Raw genomic sequence first — 23998 nt, 5'->3', positions numbered from 1 at the left:
CCTTACTAAGTAGTGACAATGTAAATGAGAAGAATAAATAGATATGAGACATATTTTGGAATTAGAATTATGACTGATTGGCCAAGGCCAGTCAGGAAAAAGGAGGCATCAAAGATGACTCCAAAATAGATAAGAATGCCTCAGAGGCCCTGAAGCTTGGCTACTTTGCTTGAAATAGATTCTTCTGATCCTGAGATGCTTCAAGGATCATGGCTTAGTACAAATTCCACAGCCAGATAACACTAACCATGCCTGTTGATCCTGTCACAGGTGACAGTAATTGCTTCTTTAGTATATTCTACTGATGATTCTTAAGGCATCACCAAGTGGAGGTCAACAATAAAGATGATGGTAGTAGCAGGTCTTCAAAGCAGACATGACATCAAATAGAGTATTCACTTTGAAGTTCCTACTTTAGTTTATGTGTATTCATTCTTATTTTTTTGAGTGGAAAAGAGCAAATTCATGTAGTTTAATTTTTCTTTCCATCAAAAAAACTGTAGTCAGAATACTGTTTTCTTTCTGTAATGACTGGTTCTTCTTTGTCCTGTTAGATTTTTAAAGAGATTCAAACTTCCTCCTACCAACTCCTGAGACATTATCAATTAACCACGCACAGCCCATTGAATACAGCATAGCTGTAATTAAACTAAATTACCGTGCAGTAGCTTTCATTACACAATGAAACAGTTTTTGTTAGGACTGGGAGAGAGTTTAATTACATGTCTAGACACCCCCTGAATTCAGAGCAGCAGTCTTTGTCTCTTTAAAATGGAGTTTGAGATTTTGGTTATTGCATTTTTTTAAAAGACTAAATGGTAAGATAAGATTGGAGCTTTTATATTTTTTAATTCCTCATTCTACTTTACTGCATATTTGTTTTAGGAATCATTTGTACATCTGCAAATGTAATTTTTTCCAAGGAAAAACTACAAATTTTCATTCTTTGCCATGTTTGACATACCTTTTACTTGCATCCCAAAACTCTTTTCTTTCTCCAGTACATTCCAAATATTTGCTCTTATTTTTAACATATAAACTGTATACTGTCATCTAAAGCACAGCCATCTTTGATAATGATATCTTCAACTTTCTCATTCTGGTGAAAGAGCTCACCTCTTTGCCTGAGGATGGAGTAATTTCTTCATTCATCCTCAGTCCTGCCCAATCAGGACAAGCAAACAGTTCAGCTTCTCTGTACAGCCAAAGTCAAGGTCCCCAGATTCTGCTTGGCCAGAGTGTACAGACTTGGGAGCTCCCCTTGTTACTTTTGTGCTCCAATATAATCTCTTCTTTCCCATTACAAAAATGTGGTTGTCGCTTCTTTCTCTCTAAATATAGATCATTTTTGAACCTTAATCCAAGCTTTGAGGGTTTTCCTGAATACCCACCTTTATGTAATTAGCCAAACCTTTCCATAGCTTCCATTCCTAAAATCTCACCTTTTTTGAAACCTGGTCATACAGTAGAAATTAGGGAATGAAGTAATCATGTTTATCCTCTTAACAGTCTTAACATCTCAGTTGCCTCACAACACATACTTGTTCTAATCTTGTATACAAGTAAATTCTATATGCTGATTTATTTGCTGATTGAACGTAAATTGCTCTTTTTAAATATACTTTTATCCTGTCAGCATGAAATTTGTATGTTTAAATCCAGACACCTAGGTTTTTCTATTAATTTTTTGCATAATGTCTAATTTAAAATAGTAATCATTCACCTAATAAGGATTGCTACTGAAATCAAAGATAAGTGTTTCATTAAAATCTTAATTTAGTAAATATTTTAGGTTTTGAATTGAATCTCAGAAAAGTAATGTAGGCAAAATGACATTTTCCACTAGTGCCATAGCATCCATTTTAGAAATATGTACTTAATATAGTTTTATGGCATGCATATGTATAAATAGACAGGAAATAAATTTCTCATCCAATGAAAGTATTCATGTTTCTCCAGTCTGACATAGAATTTTGAGGAGACTCATGCCACAGTCAGTGTGTTCTTTGTGACCTCTTCTCGTCTACTACTATAATCTGACACCACAGGATTCCTTACCCAGAGGTTTTCATCATTACCCTCTCTACCAGCATCCTGTTCTTTTCCCCTATGACATTGCTATCCCAGAAAGTGTTTTACAGTGAAGCTTTGCTTCATTCTGATACTTCTGGCCCATACCCCAATCCTAAAGCAACAAAACGCACACATAAACTTCAACTGCAGGGCCAGCAGCAGTCTTGGCCATCTTCGTTCCCACCACTGGAGTCAAACAGGATGCCTTCATTTATTGAGAGAGGCCTGTGAACTTGCTCACTTCTCACGAGTGTGTTATTACAGCTAGGTGCATCATTGCATCTTTAGCCACTTGACTTTTAAGTCAACACATCAGTTTCACTTTAATAAACTGACCAGTACAATTTATGAAAGTGTCAGACACAAAGGGTACTGAAAAGAAAACTAACAGATAAATTTTCAACAGCCTTTCCCCAAACTCCCCTGAGGCAATGCTGTACTGAATATTCAGATCAACTTCAAAGCATGTGAAAAATTTAATTCAGCTATAACTGTCAACATAATGCTACTACAGAACAAAAATGAATTAAGTAATTGTTGAAAATGTCATTTGGAAGATGAAACTCTTTCTTCTGATCTCACAGTTAAAATATTCTTACCGGTTTTTGGCCTTTCTCAAAGTAACAAGGTAAATCTCCTTTATTTTGCTAATACTCAGTAAGCACCTCTGAAGTGACTAAGTATTATTGTCTACCAAAAATAGTTTATGTTTAATAAGTGCACCAATACTAAGAGCCATGATTCAGCTAAAGATGATGAAGTGGCGCTGCTGTGGACATAGATTGCTATGATGTAAGAATAACATTTTCTATTTTAAAACTATAACTTCCATCACAAATGAATAGCAACAAATGAGTAAAAGGTTCAGATTATTATCACCCTTTGACTATAAGTTTGTGATTTAAAAATTAGAACATTATATGCATCTATAGGAAAAATGACTTATTTACTAATCATTCAAAAGCTTTACTGAATGCATAATTGAATCAGGCTCTGTGGAGGAAATGTAGAATCTGGAGACTCCTTGTCTTCATGGAGTTCTCAATCTGGTGGAGAAGGCATCCTGAATGGAAAGGCTGCAAAGAGACATACATGCTGTAAAGAAACATAGGAGGCATCAATGAGAGGGTGTAAGAGCTGGCACATAAAATACAAAAGCTGAGGAAGTGACATTATGCTAAGTCCTGAGGATGGAGAGAGCTGGCCAGATGAATAACAACAAATGAATAAAAACAAATGAATAACAACAAATGAATAAAAGGTCCAGATTACTATCACCCTTTGACTATAAGTTTGATTTAAAAAGTAGAACAATATATGCATCTATAGGAAAATTGCCTTATTTATTAATCATTCAAAAGCATTTACTGAATGCATAGACTCAGGCTCTGGGAAGGAATGGAAAGCCTGAATTGAAAGCCTGCAAAGAAACATACGTGCTGTAAAGAAACGTAGGAGGCACATGGATATAAGAGCTGAGGAAGTGACATTATGCTAAGTCCTATGGATGAGGAGAGCTGCCAGATGAAAAAGGGTGAAAGGGCTCAGGCAGGGAATAGCGAGAGATGAGAAAGAGATTAAGGATTTTGAGAAACTGAGAGAAAGGCTGCATCGGAGAACAGAACAAGAGAGGGGAGAGTGGCAGAATAGGAGGCTGGAGAGGGACACAGGAACCAGATTACCTTGAAGGCCACAATAAAGTCGTGGGAAACCACTGAAGAGTTTCACAAGGAGAAGAAATGGCCTGATTCCTGGTGCTTTATGTAGAAAATAGTGTGAAAGATGGCATGCTGAAATCTAAGCAGGTATTCAAGGGGCTGCTTAGGTATTCAAGCTGCCATTCAGCTGAGGTAATGCTGTTCACATGAAAGAGGCAGGGCCACTCTGGAGACATTTTGGAATTAAAGTTGAGAGAACTTAATTGTGAATTGGATATAGATGGTGAGGGAAAGGAAGTCAGTTTCTGACTTGAACACTTAAGTGGATGGAGAGACCACATTTTCAGGTGGAAGAAACTGGAAGAGGGCAGTGAGGTTGAGAGTGCAGCTTTGGACATAATGAAGTTAACATGCCTACGAGACATCCAACTGGAAATGAGTTGGATAAATGATCCTGGAGCTTAAGAAACAACATTGAATTGAAAATCCTTTTAAGATATTATCATGGAATGATCTTTAAATCTTAACCTGCTAGCAATATAATTATGTAATATTTTTAGTTAATATGAGAATAGTTGCTAGCTAAATGTACCCTGTATCTGTCATATTCAAATCACATCATTTGTAGCAAATGTGTGGTATTCAGGATAAACAAATATATGAAATGCCTGCCAGTTAAAGAAAATTTATTGCAAAAAAATATTATCCAAGTAATACATAAGTGTTAAATCGTATATAAACAATTTAAAATTAATCATAATTTTATCACAATTTTTTTACATTCATGTATTTTTTAATGCTACAAAAAATAACAGAGGGAAAGAGAGTAGACAAATGTGCTCAAAGAGTTTAGAGCAAAAGAGAAGACTGGGAGAACAAATTATAAGCCTTCCATTTAGGAAATAGAGTCAAAAAATAGTCATTTATTTATTCATACATTTAACAAATGTTTATTGGGCATCTACTGAGTGCACAGCTCACTTTTCAATTTTAAAGCAAAATTACAGACTGCAGTATTTTGTTTGGCCTATGCAGGGTTTAACATTTTTCAACTCAGTTGCCAACATTTAAATTTTTGAATATTTTATATCAAAAGAGTATTAATTTCTGTCTCACCTTGAAAAATAAGAAGATCTAACAACATGGGGTCTGCATCCCCACCTGACCACAGTTGGCTGAACCAGAGTAGCCATTGCCTCTTAAAGGGTCATGCTCTCTCCACAAGCAGGCACAGTCCCTTCAACTTTCTAATGTTTCCCTTTTATTTTACTCCATGCCTACTTCCTTCATTTTTTTAGGGTATCTTTCTTGCCCCTTGAGAGTTTGTGATCCCCACTCAAGAGCTACACAATCAAATGCAACATTGCTGCTGCCCTGCATGCTGAAAATTGTGGGATGGTACTGAAGGTTTTAAGCAAGGGGGTGCTGTGACTAGATCTGTCTACTCTTGTGGCTGTGGGAAGCAGGAACTGGACGAGGGGAATGCTGGAAATTGGGAAGCTGACAACTTAGCTGGTTATTAGAGTAATTAAGAGGAAAAACATGCTAGTGGCCTGGCTGGAGGAAAGGCAGTAAGCACGAAGAGGTGGGGATACTTGAGCCAGTAATGAGGGAGAGCCTACACATCATCATGGATTGGGTGTATCAAATAAAGGAAATGAAGAAATAGGATGAATCCAGGTTTCTGGCTTGGTCAATTGGATGGTGTTATTTGTAAGGATTGGAAATACAGTTACAGAAGAAGCAGATGTAGGGTAAACTATGAGCTTAGTTTTAAAATGTTGAGACTGGAACACCAATGAAACATTCCAATGCAATGTGAAGTAGAAAGTTGCGTGGAGTCCAGAGCTACAGAGTTTAGGCAGGCAATCGAGATTTGGGACACAATGGGATAAGGGATTTCTCAATTTGTGGTTTGGAGGAACTCATTTTGGATGGTTTCTCAAAATGTGGTTTGAAATACAGAAAAGGCAGAGGGTCCTAAGCAAGTTAAAGACATGGAGACTGGGAAGGAGGCTAAAAGGAGAACAGAGGTGTTGGGAAAGCCAGGTCGCTGATGCCAAGAACAGCGGCCTATGAGAGTCTAGAGGAGAGACTAGTCAACATGGTCAGATGTCAAATGGGTTGAGAAAAATAGTCAGAAGGTGGGTATTGGGTTTCATGAGGACAAAAATAAGATTATAGTGTGTTGAAGAAACAGAAATGAGGAAAGACTACATTTTCAGGAAATTGGCTGACTAGAGTAGGAAATAACTGAGTATAGCCAAAGAAAGCTGGTAATATGTGGGTTTGAGAGAATATGGCAGTAGTGGTTACTTTCTTTTTCTTGTTTCTTTGTAATGAGTAGCTCCTAGTATAGAGCATATTGACATGATGAAAGGGAAGAAAGAGGAGATGGAGAGGAAGAGGTAAAGGGAAAGCAGGAGACCTGGACCTTGACTGAGGAGTCAGGGGGACAAGGGATGAGGTCCAAGCAGCACTAAGGGGTGGCTCCTGAAGAGCTACAGGAAATCCCCAGAGAACTGAGCATAAACAAAATAACAAGACTGGAAGTGCAACTGTTTATCAATGACAAATATTATTTATTTTAGAAATTCTTTGTTATACAATGGACAAAACTATAGTAAGAATGTTTCAAATTCTAATCACCACAAACTGTTTCTTTCTAACACCTAAACTTTCTTACTGTAAACTATAAATTCATGCAGTACCTATTTCACTGAGACCTTTTCATAAGTGAAGAAACACATATATGACATATTCTATTTATAAGTTATATTGCATCATCTTGGGTAGAAGATTTGTGGCAAATTAAATGAAAAATGCATATAAAATTTCTATTAAAGTAGAAAAATGAGTCAAAAGCCAGGTAGATGAAGGCAGAGGTAAACATGTCTAAATTTGCTTATTTACTATAATTGAAAGCTCTTTTCAATTAATGAGATTAATGCTTGATGAGATTAGAAGTGTATATTTCATTTAAACTTCAATTTTAAAGTACAGGGAAGCATGCCTATTACTTGGCTCTTTAAACTGACCTTTTCGTGTCTTTACATGCTCTAAGATAGCAGTTTTGTGTCTTCAGATGCTCTAGGATAGCAGTTTTGAAAGTCTAGTCTAGCCTAGGCATCCCTGGAGGATCTGGATATCCTGTTAGGGGGTCCTATGATGTCAAAGTCATTTAATCATATGAAGGCATCTCAGCCAGGCAGCATGGCTCATGCCTATAATCCCAGCACTTTGGGAGGCCGAGGCAGGTGGATCACCTGAGGTCAGGAGTTAAGAGACCAACCTGGCTAACATGGTGAAACCCTGTCTCTAATAAAAATATATAGAAAATTAGCTGGGTGTGGTGGTGTGAGCCTGTAGTCTCAGGTACTCAGGAGGCTGAGGCAGAAAGATTGCTTGAACCCAGGAGGCAGAGATTGCAGTAAGTTGAGATCATGGCACTGCACTCCAGTCTGAGCAACAGACTGCATCTAAGAAAATGTGTGTGTGTGTGTGTGTGTGTGTGTGTGTGTGTGTGTGTGTGTGTGTATTAAGGCATCTCTTCTTATGAGAGGACAATGGAATTTTTCAGAGGCTACATGGTATGTAATTTTATACTAGGCAATGCAGAGGCAGATATGAAAGTCTAGCTGTTTTTTGTTAAGCCAGAAATTAATGAAATATGCAAAGCTGAAAGAAAAGCACTCTACTCACCAATTTTTTATTTTAGAAAATATATTTTTATTTTACGTATATTTTAGCACATTTTAAGATACCTTACAATGTTAAATACATTTAATATTTTCAATTATGTATCTTTAATATTTTAATAAGCAATGTCATGCACTTATTGCTTTTTAAAAATAGACATTTTAATTTAATTAATTTTCATTTTAATTGCTATTGTAAATCATGCTGGATATCACTCACATAACCAAAAATTCTTTGGGGTTCCCAACATTTTTTTGAAATTAAAGGGCTACTGAGATGGAAAAATTTGAGAACTTATAGTCTACAAGAGTTGATCTCATGTTTGTCTTTTTTTGGGGGGAAAGAAAAATCATACTTCACATTTTCCTTCTTCCTATCTTCCTAACTTGAGGTAAAGGTTAGAAATTCTATTGGCCAAAGTTGATCAGGGAATCTAAACAAAAATGAAAGAGTGACTCCTGACATTTTATCAGTCAGATATATTTAAATGTCTCCCCCTACTCTCTCTATATATGTATGAATATATCATGACTTTTGATAATCTTTCTACACCAAGTATGTATAGCAAATTATCTCTGCATGTCTTTGTAAAAGCCAAGATCATGACGTTTAGCATTTAATTGCTTTGTTTTGTTTTAAAGCTTGTTCCGTTGGTAGTGCAGAGCGCCTGGTTCTAGTACTTTTCTCCAAACTTTTCTTCTTTTATGCAGTCTAGTTCTCCTTTATGGAGTGCCAAATAATGTTTTCTTTTTTGTGGTTTTTTGTTGTCATTGTTTAACTTGTACTTAGAACACAACCCCCTTTTCTTTTCAAGACAGCCAGAACAACATTTAGTGAGGATCTTCATATAATTAGTTCTTTGCTAAACAAAACTTGCCAAATCATTTTATTTGTCATTGTTACTGTGTTCCTATGTCTAGTGTCTTTTTCTTCTCAACACAATAAAGTTTCTAAATTGGGTAAGATTAGGGGGAAAAATCAATATGTTATAGTGTTCCCAAACTATGCAATTCTTAGATATGTTCCAAGGCTACTGTGTAAGATATTCTATTTCCCCCTTCAAACTCAGCTTACATCAAGATAGTCTCTTCCTTCTTGGGGATACTGCATGTTTTCCCTAGGTATCATTCATGGTGGGGCATGGTCCTCCATCATTCTCTTGTTTCTCTTCGTACTTTCATTACCTTTCCTTTCCAGTATCCTCCCCTCTCTTCCTTCATTGTTATTTTTATTTTGTCCTCTTCCCCTAATCAGTCAAGTAGCAAATGTTCATTGAGCATCTCCTTGGGAATTATGTAATAGGCAAAGGTATGTACTCTACAGCCAAATATCTGAGTCTGAATCCCAGCTCTAGTATCTAGTTGTGATACTGTACAGATTTCGTTGCCTCAGTTTCCTCATTTAGAAACAAATATTAGATGACTTACTGGATAGAGCTGTTGTGAAGATTAAATGAGTCAACAGGTATAAGGTATTTAAAATAGAGCTTAGAATATAGTGTTTAAAACACGTAAGAGCCTCAGGTGCCACTGTCACTACCCTCATGCTCTGCTTTTTGTAATGCTAAGGTGGCATCCCCTGGCAGGAAACACTCCCATTAAGAGTCTCTTCATGGAGACTCATGTCTAATTCCTTCTCATAGAGTCCACACCGGGCCCATGAGAAATGTACATCCAGCTATTATTTGAGAGCAGCCGAATCTCTCTGAGGCCCTCTCCACATTCACCTGCTCCAACTATCCACTCTTCTTTCCATTTTCATGCATGAGACAGTTATCTGTTTCCCCAAATCACTAAGTGATCTTGAAGCTGTACCTCCCCAACCCCCCTTAGTTGACTTAAGTATAAAGGACTCCTTGCCTTCCGGCATGAGGTAGGAAAGGAGAGAGAAGAGCACACTGGATACTTTCTCTTAAGTCAACAGAAACATGGCAAATGTTATGAACAGGAAATTCATGGAAGAGGAAAACTGATTGACGAAGAAGCATATGAAGAGAAGCTCAACTATGCTAGTAAACACAGAAAAATAAATTAAACCAAACTTAAGATACAATCTTTGCACTCCAGCTCAGCAAAAGTTAAAAATATAGATTTAGCAAAGATATTAACATATATACATACATTGTTTGTGTGAGTGAAAACTGATGGAGGCTTCTGGGAGAGTGATTTTGAAATATGTATTAAAATAAAAATGCTGTATGCCTTTTGGCTTCACAACTGGACCTGCTTCCAGGTATCTGTCCTAGAAAAATACTCAAATAAGATAGAAACACTCAAATATTCAAGTGCTAGAATGTTTATTTTGTATTACTTGTAACTTCCTAAAAATTGAAAACAACTTGAATGTCAATTAAAAATGAATAAGTAAATTATGATACAAGATGCAAGAATTAAATAGAATACACTAAAGTGATATGAGAGTAAGCCTTCAAAGATATTTTGTTAAGCAGGAAAAAAGCCACATAAAAATCATATTATGATATATTTAAGTAGGAAAATAGAGGAAACCAGGGATATTACCGTGTGTGTGTGTGTGTGTGTGTGTGTGTGTGTGTATTCTTCTGTTTTGGTTTGGTTTTTTGTTTTTGTTTTCCTATGAGACAAGATCTTGCTTTACCACCCAGGCTGGAGCAGTGGCATGATCATGGCTCACTGAAGCCTTGGCCTCCTGGGCTCAAGTTACCTCCCACCTCAGCCTCCAGAGTAACTAGAACTACACGGCATGCACCAACATCGCTGGCTTTTTAAAATTTTTCATAGAGATGGGTTCTTGATATGTTGCCCAGACTGGTCTCTAACTCCTGGACTCAAATAATTCTTCCACCTCAGCCTACCAAAGTGCTGGTATTACAGGCATGAACGAATGTAATACAAATACAGATGTCCTGAGTATTTAACATCTGTAAAGAAATCTGTTCATATAAACAAGTGACTCTGAGCCTAGATTCACTAATAAAAGCATAGAATGCTTTTTCTATACTTTAGTGAATCTAGCCCGGTGTACATATACTCGCTTGTAAATGCATAGAAAAATGTTCAAATAAACTTTTGGGGGAAAATGTTTCAAACTGATGAGTGATTACTTTTGAAGAGGGGACTGGAACTGAGGGAAAGGAAGTCAGGTAGGACTTCAGCATTTACAGTGAGAATATGTTGTTTACACATAATTTTACAAAATAATTTAAAATACAGTTTAACGAATGGAGTTGCTAGATGTGATCTTGAAAATTCACCTCAAATACAGCTTTCAACATCTGTATTGAGAGTTAGATTTACTAATTCTCAGAAGAGCCTATGAGTACATCCTTCATTATCAAACAGTATTTGTCTTATTAAGGATAGTTGTCTATAAGAACTACTCACATCTAAATGTCTGTTCAGGCAACATTTATGAAACCTTTGCTATATAAGTTTATAAGATCATACATCCAATCATGCTTTATAGGTAATAAGCCAGATAAATTTCAATGCACAGCACCTTGACTTTGCTACAATAATTAGCCAATTCCAGTTGACACACTAATATGCATAAAGAGAACTGTAATTAATATTAGCTGAGGAATAAATATGTCATTCTGGGAAAAGATTCTATACAATTTAAATTGCATCACATTTAGGTAACTATTTATAAGGTATTATTTAATGTATACAGTTTAAAATAGATCTTCCATTATGGCATTTATTTATTTATTTATTTATTTATTTGAGATGGAGTCTCACAGTGGTGCAATCTCAGCTTACTGCAACCTCCGCCTCCCTGATTCAAGTGATTCTTCTGCCTCAGCCTCCCGAGTAACTCGGATTTCAGGCACACACCACCACATCCAGCTAATTTTTGTATTTTTAGTAGAGACGGTGTTTCACCATGTTGTTCAGGCTGGTCTCGAACTCCTGACCTCGTGATCCATCCACCTTGGCCTCCCAAAGTGCTGGGATTACAGGTGTGAGCCACCATGCCTGACTATGGTATTTATTTTAAAGTCATAATATGTGTGTTCTTGAATCACATAACTTATAGTTCTTAAAATATTAGGTATAGACATTCAAACCATAAATAGAATTATACAAATACTATTTCATTATTTTCCCTCTTTAGTATCTACATGAAAATGGAATTGTCCATCGTGATCTCAAACCAGAGAATCTTCTCTATGCAACTCCAGCCCCAGATGCTCCACTCAAAATTGGTGAGAACATTTCTTCGTCTTTTGTGACCCCCTTTTCCCAGAGCAGAAAAATGTTACTGTGTGGAATTTTTAAATATTGCTCCATGTAGTTTTACACCATTCAGTTTTCCTGAATATTTGATACCTGTAAAGGAATAATGTGTTGTTTGGGAATTTTGTGCTCTTTCCTAGAATGTTTATCTGAAAATTATTGTCTAGAAGTTAGTGTTCTGTTGCTGGGCACAGAACAGAATCAGCTTAGAAATGACAAGGACCTCAGGAGATGACCTAGCATTTTGTAAATAAGTTTATAGTGAACAAAATGACAGAAAACATAACCTTTTTTGGAGATACTAACTTTTATTCCACAGATTGCTTGGAGCTTAATTTTAGGTAACAAAGAACTTTAATGTAAAATGTTTAGTGCATATTAGTGAGGCTAGGTTTTGAATCACTTGTTTATATGAACAAAGATAAATTAAGATCTGACTTTCCCAAAATGCACTCCACAGAACACTGGTTTCTCAGCAGGGTGAAAAAGGGAGGGAGCAATTCACAGAAATGCTATGACGGAGCAAATAAGTTAGGAAATGCCAACTTTTAAAAAGTTAAACAAGATTTTTATTTCTATAGGACTATCCAGAACCTTAAAACTGTTAACATGTAAACTGACATATCATATTCTGTAAGTTTTTTTTTAACGAATATGCATTTTTAAAAACTACAAAGATGAACTTTGCAAAATTCTGATCTACCCAAAGAAATTTTAGCACTTTAGAAAAAAAAAATAATTGTTACTTTCCACGTCTCTTCCAAAGCAAATCTTCATGTCAAAGAATATTTTCAACTTTATTTTCGATGAATTCTTGCTGGTGCAATCTGCATGAATCCTCTGAAGGATATTGCTCTTCTGGTGCTCTCCTTATCATGCTAATCTGCCAAGTTTCCTGAATTTACAGATGTTAACACCATTAACAATTAAGTTGTTCATATCAGGGAAGAGCTCAGACAACATAATGTGCTTTTGAATGCAAGAACTTAAGGAAAAAATCCTGAAAGTCCTGTTGGGCAGCCAGCTTGTTCTCATAATCACTCCTGTAAGGCAGTGGACAGCAGGCAGTTTCCATTTCCTTTAACATCACTTTCAAAGATTTAATCCTTAAAGCAATTTCTTTTAATGGATGGATAGATACTAATTTAGGCAGGAGAGGTTTTCTTTCTGAAGGGCTTCCTGCTGCTTTCACTGATAAGGATCAGGCACCTGCCAGGAAATGCGGGTTTATCTTTGAAGTCTAAAATGGAATTCATTCTGCACCTGCCTCTCTTGAAGAATGGCCTTGAATGGTTTCCTGATGTTTCCCGAGTGCCAGAGATGTAGCTCAGCAAATAGATTGTAATGGTAACAACTTTTGATAATATTTTACCTAGGTAATAACCTGAGAAATAAATAAAAAGGATTTTTACCAAAAGAGTCATATAGTCTTCATGTGAGAGTAAATTCTTATAAGTGAAATACATTAGGGACTGACATTTATTTTCAAGCCGAATAACCCTTTTGATATTTCTGTAATTCTCGTGACACTGATGAAAGTCTATTTTTTCTCCTCTCTGTTGATAAAGATTCTGTATTATATCACTAATTCTGTATTGCCCCTCAGAGTTACTGTTACATAAATTTCAGAATTAATAACATTAGACAAAATATTACTATTACAGCTATTATTTTAAGAAAAAATAACTTATTTGCTGAAACCTGGGAATGTACAGAAGAACAAAGATTAAATACAGATTTATTTGTAAATGTATTTGGAAGTCATATTTTTCTCCCATTTAAAGAAACACTTGAATTAATTTATTTAGCTTCTTCTTGGGTGACTTGTTCCCACCCACCTTCACCCCACCATGAAATACAAAAGCAAACAAATAGATAAATAAGTTAGTTCTATTGTTGAATAACAGAAATATTCTGTCATCTAATATACACGGAGAAAAGACGTGCTTCATTAAATGTTTATCTTGTGTTGTTAGCTGATTTTGGACTCTCTAAAATTGTGGAACATCAAGTGCTCATGAAGACAGTATGTGGAACCCCAGGGTACTGCGGTATGTTCTTTCATAATTATATTCTACTTTCATTGTTATTTGAAAACTATTTTTGTTTAGCAATCTCATTTTTAAAATTTCTTAATATCTCTATTTATAAATGCTTAAAATTTGTTTTGAGTCTCTATGAAGAAGGCATATATAAATTATACTATGATCACTAGACTTCTTGTTTTCTATGAGAGGTTCAAGGGTTGGTTTTAGGGCACTGCTGTTAGAATGCCTTTGAGCCAGTGGCTACTCTTAGACCCACTGGACAGTAGAAAGACTCAACAGGGAAGAGGACAAGGAAACACCGTAGTTTATAGTTGGAATTAAATCCACGAGCCCTTTGTCGCTTTTCTTTGCTTTTCCTTGGGTGGAGAGTGTGTGTTTAATTCAGAGGGCATATAAGATAACAGTGAGAATGGGGTGGTCCCTAGTTCTCATTCATGGCCTGGCCGAGTCTCACTAAGACAAGGACTTCAGGTGAGATTTTTCTACAAGGGTTCTCCAGTCCGCAGTTGGACCATGACTATGTTGAGCTCCTCACATCTTCCCACCTCATCTCCCAGAATGGGCTGAAGACATCACAATCAGAAAGAACAAAACCTTTTGACCTATACTACCATAACACCTGCTCTTTTTTTCTTGATGGTCTAATTAATTTGGCAACAACCTGAAAGCCAATAAAGTTTATAAAAATTAACAAGATTTCCTAAAATTGTTGTGATTAATGAATATGTCACAGATCAATGAAAATTCTAATCTAAATTATAAAGAAAAAAGATGAGAGTTCAAAGTTATCAATCACAAGATTAGTCATCCTTTTCTCTTAGATCAGAATATTTTTACACAGGCCAGGCATGGTGGCACACACCTATAATCCCAGCACTTTGGGAGGCTGAGATGAGTAGATCACTTGAAGTCAGGAGTTCAAGACCAGCCTAGCCAACATGGTGAAACCCTGTCTCTACTAAAAACAAAAAAAATACAAAAATTAGCTGGGCATGGTGGCACACATCTGTAACCCTAGCTCCTCAGGAAGCTGAGGCAGGAGAATCGCTAGAACCTGGGAGGCAGAGGTTGCAGTGAGCCGAGAGTGCACTGCTACATTCCAGCCTGGGTGACAGAGTGAGGAAAACAAAACAAAAACAAAGAGAAAAAAAAGGACATTTTTGCACAAATGCCTTTATTTCAGTTGATGATCTCAGTGAATGATTAATCGCCTACTATATAGTGAGGCCAGGGCATGGCACCAGGAAGATGCATATCCTGCCCTTATACCCATCCCAGGGGCTCACAAACCACAGGAAAACAGACATGTGGCCAGGTGCACTCATTCATGCCTGTAATCCCAGCACTTTGGGAGGCCGAGGCAGGTGAATCACCTGGGGTCAGGAGTTTGGGACCAGCCTGACCAACATGGTGAAAACCTGTCTCTACTAAAAATACAAAAATTAGCCGGGCAAGGTGGCAGGTACCTGTAATCCCAGCTACTCAAGAGGCTGAGGCAGGAGACTAGCTTGCACCCAGGAGGCAGAGGTTGCAGCGAAACAAGATCACGCCATTACACTCCAGCCTGGTGTGAAACTCCATCAGAAAGAGAGAGAGAGAGAGAGAGACAGGGAGGAAGGGAAGGAGGGAGGTAGGGAAAGGAAGGGGAGAAGGAAAGAAGGAAGGAACCCAGAAATACAAACAAAAAATTATAGCATCTTAAGAAATATTGTGTTTTGTGGTTGTGTGTATTGAAAGCCACCATGGAAACATAGGAAAAGGGTGATATTTTGAATTATCTGTCTTATTTTCTATGGCCTTTATATCTGAGGTCACCTCTGCCCCAGAAATAGACAAAGAAGTACTACTTTTGAAATCATAAAAATGAGATTGGCGAAGTATGGTAATATATTCATTGAAGCATATATGTGATTAAATCCATAGAATTTTAGTGTTCATTTATTAACATTTTCATCTTACTAAGGTTCAGAGACTTAGACTTCCCCAATATTCCACATCTAGTGGCTCAGAAATAAGAATCCAGGTATCCAATGGCCTAAAAATCATGGAATTTTCCTGTAAAAAATTAATATGGATGAATCAATATAGTTGTATTCATAGAAATGTTTAACCATTATTGCTTTTATTTTTAAGTCTTCATTTTAATTTTTTTGTTTTTGAGACAGATCTTGGCTTATTGCAACCTTCGCCTCCTGGGTTCAACTGATTCTCATGCCTCAGCCTCCTAAGTAGCTGGGATTCCACCACACCCTGCTTTTTTTTCTTTCTTTTTTTTTTTTTTTTTTTGTATTCTTAGTAGAGATGGAGTTTCACTGTGTTGGCCAGGCTGGTCATGAACTCCAGGCCTCAAGTTATCTTCCAGCCTCAGCCTCCCAAAATGCTGGGATTACAGGAATGAGCCACCATGTTCATTTCATTTTAATTTTTTAAAATTCAAAAGTATTATCTGGCCAAGTGCAGTGGGTTATGCCTAGAATCTTAGCACTTTGGGAGGCTGAAATGAGAGGATTGTTTGAGGATCAAAGTTCAAGACCAGCCTGGCCAAAATAGTGGAAAAAAAAATAGCTGGGCATGATGGCATGTACCTGTTGTCCTAGTTACTCAGGAGGCTGAGGCAGGAGGATTGCTTGAGCCCAGGAGTTAGAGGCTGCAGAGAGCTATGATTTTACCACTGCACTCCAGCCTGGGCAATAAAAGGAAACCTGGTCTCAGGGAAAAGAAAAATTATTAGTTGGTCATTAGAAGAAGTAAAACTCCAAATAACTACACTCATTATTAACACGTGCATTCTTCTGTGCCCTTCTGTATGTCTTCATGTCCATATAAGCATTTTATAATATTGCTTTTAATGAGTTAGCATTAATTTTGGCTGGAGTGGTCTTAGAAAGAAGGAGCATTTGAGGTGGACACTGAAGGATGAGTAAGAGTTCAACAATTAAACAAGTGGCCACAGGGCATTCTTTGTCAGCTGTTACAGAGAGAGAAAAGTCATGGAGGATTAGCAGCATCTGATGAGTTTAGGTGCTATTTGTCACTTTGTCAACTTTATATGACTAGAACACAGAGTTTTTGGTACAGAGGGCACAAATGGACTTGGAAAGGTCAGATGGACCATATGTTTTAAGAATGTATACCATTAGGCTAAGGGATTCAGACTTGACTTGATAAATAATGGTGATCCAGCAAAGGTTTTTAATCAAGGCAATATTTTTTAATCAAGTATCTATTTTGTAAATATCTTGATGATAACATTATGACTTATTATGACAGATGAATTTAAGGGGGAAAGGGATAGAAAGAAAACAGATGAATTAGATATTGTAAATGCTCTTTTCTACATACACTCTAATGTCAGAAATCTACACACATGCTGATGTCATTCCTTAGCTTTTCAGCAGATGACATATTTCATCTACTCCTAAATCCAGCTATTTACTTTTTTAAAATATTAAAAAATTATAAAAATACTATTTTAATCTATTGTCCTTTCAATAAACAGGCCCTTAATACAAATAATGCCGTCTTATAATGGAGGCTTATTTTCTATTATTATTTTCTCTTGCAAATATCTATTTCAGCTTAGATGGTAAATAATGAGGAAAGAGGGAAATAAGAGGTTGAAAGTGACCAAGATAATTCTACTATAGTTAGTGGCTTATCAGGAAAAAGTAGTTTACCATATTATAAGAAAAGGAAGTGAAAGCAGCAAGGAAGCCTGGCATAGAGGCTGGGAGGTAGATTCTACTTACCTTAGTGAATTATTTCGGGGATTGAGATGGAAGATAAAAGTGCTTTGTTGGCTCTAAAGTGCAAAATATTGAAATGGAATTAGTATTGTACAGGCTGGGGCAGTCTTGGAAGTTAAAAACAAGTAAGTTCAACATATTTCTTTACTGGAGCAAGGTTCCAATTGTATATAAGTAAATATTTGTGTCTTCATACATATTCTTGACCCAAAGGAAATAAACTAAAATGTTATCTCATCATAGGAGCAGAAGAGGAGGGTAGGATTTTAAGGATACACTTGTGTGTAGTGACATAGGAAACATTGGAAAACACTTGGGAAAAATAGAAATCATCATAATACTAAGGCCCAGGAAATAGATAACCTAGAGCAGAGGCAATACCTAGGGTTTTGAATTAAATGTAAATTTTAATATGGTTATGAATATTTGTCTCATCTTTCTTACAAAAATTAGATTGGTGACGGGTAAAGCTAAAATTCCCTTTGAAAATCAGTTCTAGCCCTTTCTTCCCTCACCCCAGAGACATACTGTCATCAGTTTGCCATGTATCTTTTTGAGAATAAGTTGGTGGGGAGAAAACTGTCCATTTATAGAAAGAGTTGGAAATGAGACCCAAGCTCAAGACTGGTGAGAATCACTGTGATTCTATAGAAAGCATGACTTTACACAGAAACTCTTTTGTATTCTTTTTTGGTATGGTCAATCAGATGTGGTCACAAGAGGAGACAGAGGAGAGGCTCAGAAAGAAAAAAAGTGTATTACACTCACCGATCCTAGAGACAGGAGGCACAGCAGGCCCCTCAGGGCCACACAGGAAAGACACTAGGGTGGTCAGGTGGCAGAAGACAGGAAGAAGGAAGGTTTAGGCCACCGCCTTTTGGGGGAGTTTCTTGGGAAAGGCAAGGCAAGGCAAGGCAGGTGAACAGTTTACAAGGCTACTCAGAATAATTTGTGTGGGTTGCCTGGCTCCTGGTCCTGGATTATTAAGACAGAGGAATATCCCTTCTGGGGTGTACAGATCAGATGGAGGAGGTATGGCACTGGACTGGTTAATCTGTGTGTGAAAGGCATGCCGCAGGCTGGGGCGCTTTGTTATCTTTCATAATTAACAAGCCCCAGGAGAGGCAGGTTCTCTGCAGCCAGAAAGGCTTTTTAAGATGTCAAAAACATCATAATATATATAAAGAAAATTTTAAAATATTTGCAATACAGCATTTAACTTGAAAAGGTTAAATGACACCCGTATTATTGACAGAGATGAGGTGTGAGCTGGTTTCATTGCTTGTTAGGATGATTATATGCAAAGTCAATTATCCTTATGTGCACTGTGTCTACTGTTTACTTTTAATGAAAAGTATTTCATATTACATCTTTTAAGAGACTGAGTGTTTATGTTATACCATCTGTCATTTCTCAGGAAGTAAAAAAGGAAAAGCCACGCATTCTGTCACTTTCATAGAACCTTTGCCCCAGGCTATTAATAACAGAGGGTTCTCCTATAAGTGAATCGCAAAAGAAAAATCACAGATGCTTCATGTTTAAGCAAATACTCATTATTTCCTGGGAAGTGTGCCCAGCCAAAACCAAACTCCAGGCCAGAAAATTAAAATTTGTGCTGCAGATAAATGAAATCAATGACTAGTTTTCTAAAATAACCCATAAAGAGTTCAACGTTGAAGGGATTCTCAACATCTTGTGGTTGATAAAAGAAGTAGGTCACATACACACAAAAAGTAAAAAATCAATTAGGCCATAGCTCCTAATAAATGTGCTGCAATGTAACTATACACTATTAACAAAATGTTTTAACTGGTCTAGATATTTAAGGCTTGAAGTCTGTAGATGTTTCAAACCCACCTACGCCAATCCTGGAAAAGAAGGACAAGTTGTTAGAGTAGAAGAGAAACCAATATGTTAATGGGTTAGGTTAAAAAAAAGTCTAATACCAGTTATCTAATTTATTCATAAGCTTATGTATGTTCATGTTTCATATTTGTACTTGTCTTTATTCAAAGTTTATTTTCAGAGTCTACAAGCTGTTAGAGTTTGTTTTCTTTTGGCATTTGCCAAGGTCTCATTATTTTCTGAGACAGTCCTACTGGCATAACTCAGAGGAAGTATTAATACATAAAAATATCCCATGTGCTATGCCTCTAAGCATAGTGTTTTGCTATTTTCAGGCTTCAATATGGCAAATATATGTTGTGCTTCTATTTAAACGAAAATCAAGGCTAATTATTAACAACTGAAGAATAAGCTCCTATCATATGCAAAAATCTCTGTACTTACAGTCTGCAGGTGCCTAATTCTGCAAATAATATTGTAGAATAATAATATTCTACAAGACTATTCTGAGTTTCCATATAGAAGGAATACGTATATTTCATATATACTATAACTGATTCAGGCTTGAAAGCTTGCACTGCTTGCTAACCAATTCTGTCATAATTATCAGTAATTATAAATGGAGATAGTATAATAAAGAGATGATTAAATGTGGCACTTTAGCTATTGGCATGTGAAGGGCATGGTGAAAGTGTGGAAAAGTGACAGGTAAAAGAGAGATTCCCTTGCCTTCCAGCCCTTAAAGCTATCCTTGAATGACACCTCCTAAAGGATCGGCAAATATTGATGGGCTAAAAAAGCCAGTGTCACCAACCTGATGTTCAGTATTAAAATCATACATATATTGCTCATCTACCCTAGGGCATGGCAGGTGTCTTTCACAGTCTGCCTTCTCTGCAGATTATATATGTAACTACAGGGATGGGCTGGCCATATTTGGCCCTGTTTACCTGTTGCTCACAGGCGTAGATTGCTGGTTGTTGTTGCTCTTGTGGTATTGTTGTTCATGTTTTCATGCTTTACTAGGCTTGGAAATCAGATGGCTGTTCCTACTTCAGGCTTCATCTTGAATATGTTAGTGAAACCCTCTAAATCTCAGTCTCCTCAACTATACAATGGGAATAATAAGAACATTTATTTCATAGGGCTGTTATACAGAATAAATAGAATAAATAAGCTAATGTATGTGAAGTTCTTGCACAGTACCTGGTACCGAAAACATGCAATAAATGTTAGGCATTACTGAAGTCATTACAATAATTATGAGTATCATCATCCTCATCATTTTCTTATTACTACTGAAAAGGTATCAATTCCTTTGATTATGCAGTGATTTTTCCATTTTGTTCTCACAACAGTAAGTCCTAATAGCTGGGGAGTTGGTTTGAGGGTCTTTGAAATTACTGCATCTCTTGCACAGTTCTTTAGTTTAAAAATAAAAAGACATATTTCAAAAAAATTCCTCTTGAGATTTAAATAACATTGACAGTTCTGAACTTTATTGTTTTATAGACATTTTAAAATGTTTTTTTAGATTTTTAAACTTACTAAATATGAATGTTACAGTTCCTTATAATGCAGAGTGGTTTTAAAAAGATAATCCATTTAAAAAAATGATAGAGAAAATAAATATAATCTTTTTAAGACTACTGTTTTCCAAATAATAGTTTGAGAAATTTTGGTATTTTTACTAGGTAAATATGGCACTTCCTACTGGGTAAGTATGAAGTTACACTGAAAAATGTATCCTTTTGTATAACTGAATATTCTCCTACTTAAAATTATTATTCCAAAATTGGAAATGATTGGACAAAAGACGGGATTTGTTTCTCAGTTTTGATGACTACAGGAAGACCAAGTCTCCTCAGTGATCAGACACTGAATGAAACAGGAGATGTGCTGAAGTTCGTTGAGTTGGTCCCAGCGTCTGATCTGCCAGTGCCACCTTTGTGCTGAGAGTTCACTGCATTGTATTTATTTATGGAGGTCAGTGAGCTCCTCAGAGATGACCCAGTGCTCTGACAGCCTTTATCAGGGGAATTCAAGTTTCTCGAGATAGCTGTGGGACTATGAGTTTCTGAAATTTTTACAGTCAGAGAAAAAAGGGATATTTTAATAGGTTAAAAGGATACATTTAAAAGTACCTTATTAAAAGTAAACAGAATAATTTTCTGTTCCTCACACACATGCATTTTACAGAGCCATTTTCAAGAATCCATCAACTAAAAAGCTTTTAAATAAGAATAATTTCTAGAGAGCTTATCAGAACATATGAAGCAGACCTTACATTTGAACATGTCATATGAATATTACCATTGAAAGTATTTCTTAATATGCTGTTCACAGAACAGTTTCTAAGATTACACAGCACAATTAAGCAAGTCTTGTCTTCCGTTAGGTCCCTTTCATGATTTCAAGGCTGATTCCACACACTTGCCATATCACTACTTTTAAAAGAAATAACCATTAGATTCACTCACCAAAATGTAAGAAATTTTCAGCAGCTAACAGTTGAACAAAAGAGATCTCTGCTTAACTCCCAACAAAACAGAAAGTTAGGTTAACCAATAAACATTTTCTCTAAACATGAACATATACTAATATGAAAAATGTAGGAAAATTTAAATCAAAGAATACATTTCATAACCTAAAATAGAAGCTTTTGAATAGTTTCACAAAACACATAGTGTTTGTGTTCATTTCCCAAAGAATAAATAGCTTCAGTAAAATAACAAGAGTATCAAATTATACTAGAATCCAATCAAGTAAAGGATGATCTCACCCAAGAATTAATTAAGCACCCAAAGTGGTAAATTCATCTTTGCAATGATCTTTTAAAATATCTAGTTAATTAAATGCATGGTAAAATTTCAATTGCACCGACTGTAACTTTCTACTTGACCATCTGGTATGCTGCACACTAGGGTTCTTGGGTAGCTTTTGGACAATGGGAAAAAGACCGTCAGGGAAGAGGAGAGGAAGTGAGGCAGAGACTGATAACCAGGTGGGAAGGGTCCCCCACATCCATCTCCCCTTCTTTCCATAACCCTTCTTTCTCCCTGAGGAGATCGTGTCACCAAGCCATCATACAACTGCCACAGGCATGCTTTCAGCGTCTGTATCAGTTGAGTAGTGAGTGCCAAGAAAAGGAAAAGTAGGGACAGATACAGAGTGGTGAAGAAAGGTCATCAAGAGCTAATCTTGTTCTTGATTTAGAGAGGAAATGGACTTTACAGATTGGACATGAGTTTAGTTTAAGCCGTATTAGAAGTGTGAAATCTGAAGAAAACTGCGTCTTTGGGGTGTTTATATTGGTTTGGTACTGCCCTGAACAAAATGGTTTCTATGGAACTTCAGTTGTGTAAAACAGTCAGGGTTTGTTTCATTTAATAAATATTTGTTGCACTTCTGCTATGCACTAGACACTGTTGTATGTTGTAAAGATATAGCAGTAAAAACAAGACCAAAATAACTCTTCCTTAAGTATACTGTAGTACATTTTAGTGGGAGAAAACCACAATAAATATGTACATTATACAGAAAGAGGTGATCATTTCTATGGAGTAATATAAAGTTGGAAAAGGAGCCTGAGTTACAATTTAAACAGGGTAATTAAGGAAGGCTTGTGTCAGAATGAAATATATAAGCAAAAATTTGAGAGAAAGAAAAGAGAGAGCAAACCACGTGGATATCTAGGAAAAGAATGTTCCAGGCGAAGGGGATGGGGCACACTAAACCTGACGCAAGAACACACCAGTTATCTTTACGGTCCACTAAGAAGGTTGGTGGGTTGATTGGAATGCAGTGACAAGGGAAGAAAATAGTAGGTAGGAGAGGGGATAACTAACAACTGAAGGAATGGAGTTAACATTTACTGAGGTGGGAAGATGTTTGGAACAGCAGGCCTAGGGCTTGTTAATTTCTACATGCCTGTTAGATATCCAAGTGGAGGTGACATGTGGGCAGAAAATAATGTATGTCCACATGTCAACTTGGCTACTAATAAAAATGTGGATGTTACCAGCATATAGATGGTATTTCAAGTCAAGAGACTATCAGGCATCCCCAAGGCAGAAAAGTAGACAATCCAGGCTGATCCTTCAGCAGCATCATCATTAGTAGGCCAGAGAGAAGAAAAGGAACATTTACTATTTACAGAACTTCCAATAGTAGAAGAAGCTCCAGAGGGCAGAATGAGGAATTGTGAATGGATGATGCAAGACACAGATTTCTGGCTCAGTATCCAAAACAATATTCTAACAACTAAAGCTGTCAGCAGTAGGGGCGATCTCCTTGGTTTGGGAGTGTTCACAAAAGCTGATTGACTCATCTCTCAGGATCCAAGGCTATCAGCAAGGGAAGAGAGGGAAGACTCCTGTTAATTTTTTGATATCACTCAGTAGCTATATAATGTGTAGTATTAAATAATACCACCGGAAAACTGTCTATATATTCTATACATGTAAACTAAGTTGAGGATTATGGCAACCACTTACTTAACTCAAAGTTAACCAAATATATTTTGGTTTGAGATGGCTGATAAGATTGAATCTCAAGAGATTGTCCCCAGTATTCTCTACTGACTTCTCATGTTCTCTTTGAGTTTAGAGAAAGTCTTTTAATGTAATGGTAATCCTTAACTTCTGGGTCTCCACACCATAAATCATTTTTGATGCCCAGTTCTATAGAAGATACTACTTCGAGAACAGAAC

General features: G+C 36.6%; 1 protein-coding gene across 2 annotated transcripts in view; it reads left to right on the top strand.

Annotated features, from left to right (window-relative positions):
* CAMK4 (calcium/calmodulin dependent protein kinase IV) overlaps positions 1-23998 on the top strand; it is a 276618-nt gene that overhangs the window by 223567 nt on the left and 29053 nt on the right. For both annotated transcript variants that reach the window (XM_008991712.5, XM_035291099.3), the window contains 2 exons: positions 11526-11616; positions 13624-13698. In XM_008991712.5, coding sequence (XP_008989960.1) covers positions 11526-11616; positions 13624-13698 — 166 coding nt within the window. The remainder of the gene's footprint in view (positions 1-11525; positions 11617-13623; positions 13699-23998) is intronic.

The sequence above is a fragment of the Callithrix jacchus genome, chromosome 2 (genome assembly GCF_049354715.1).
Source record: "Callithrix jacchus isolate 240 chromosome 2, calJac240_pri, whole genome shotgun sequence".
Lineage (NCBI taxonomy): Eukaryota > Metazoa > Chordata > Mammalia > Primates > Cebidae > Callithrix > Callithrix jacchus.
Note: the sequence above shows the minus strand (reverse complement) of the source record. Positions and strands in the feature narration are given on the sequence as shown.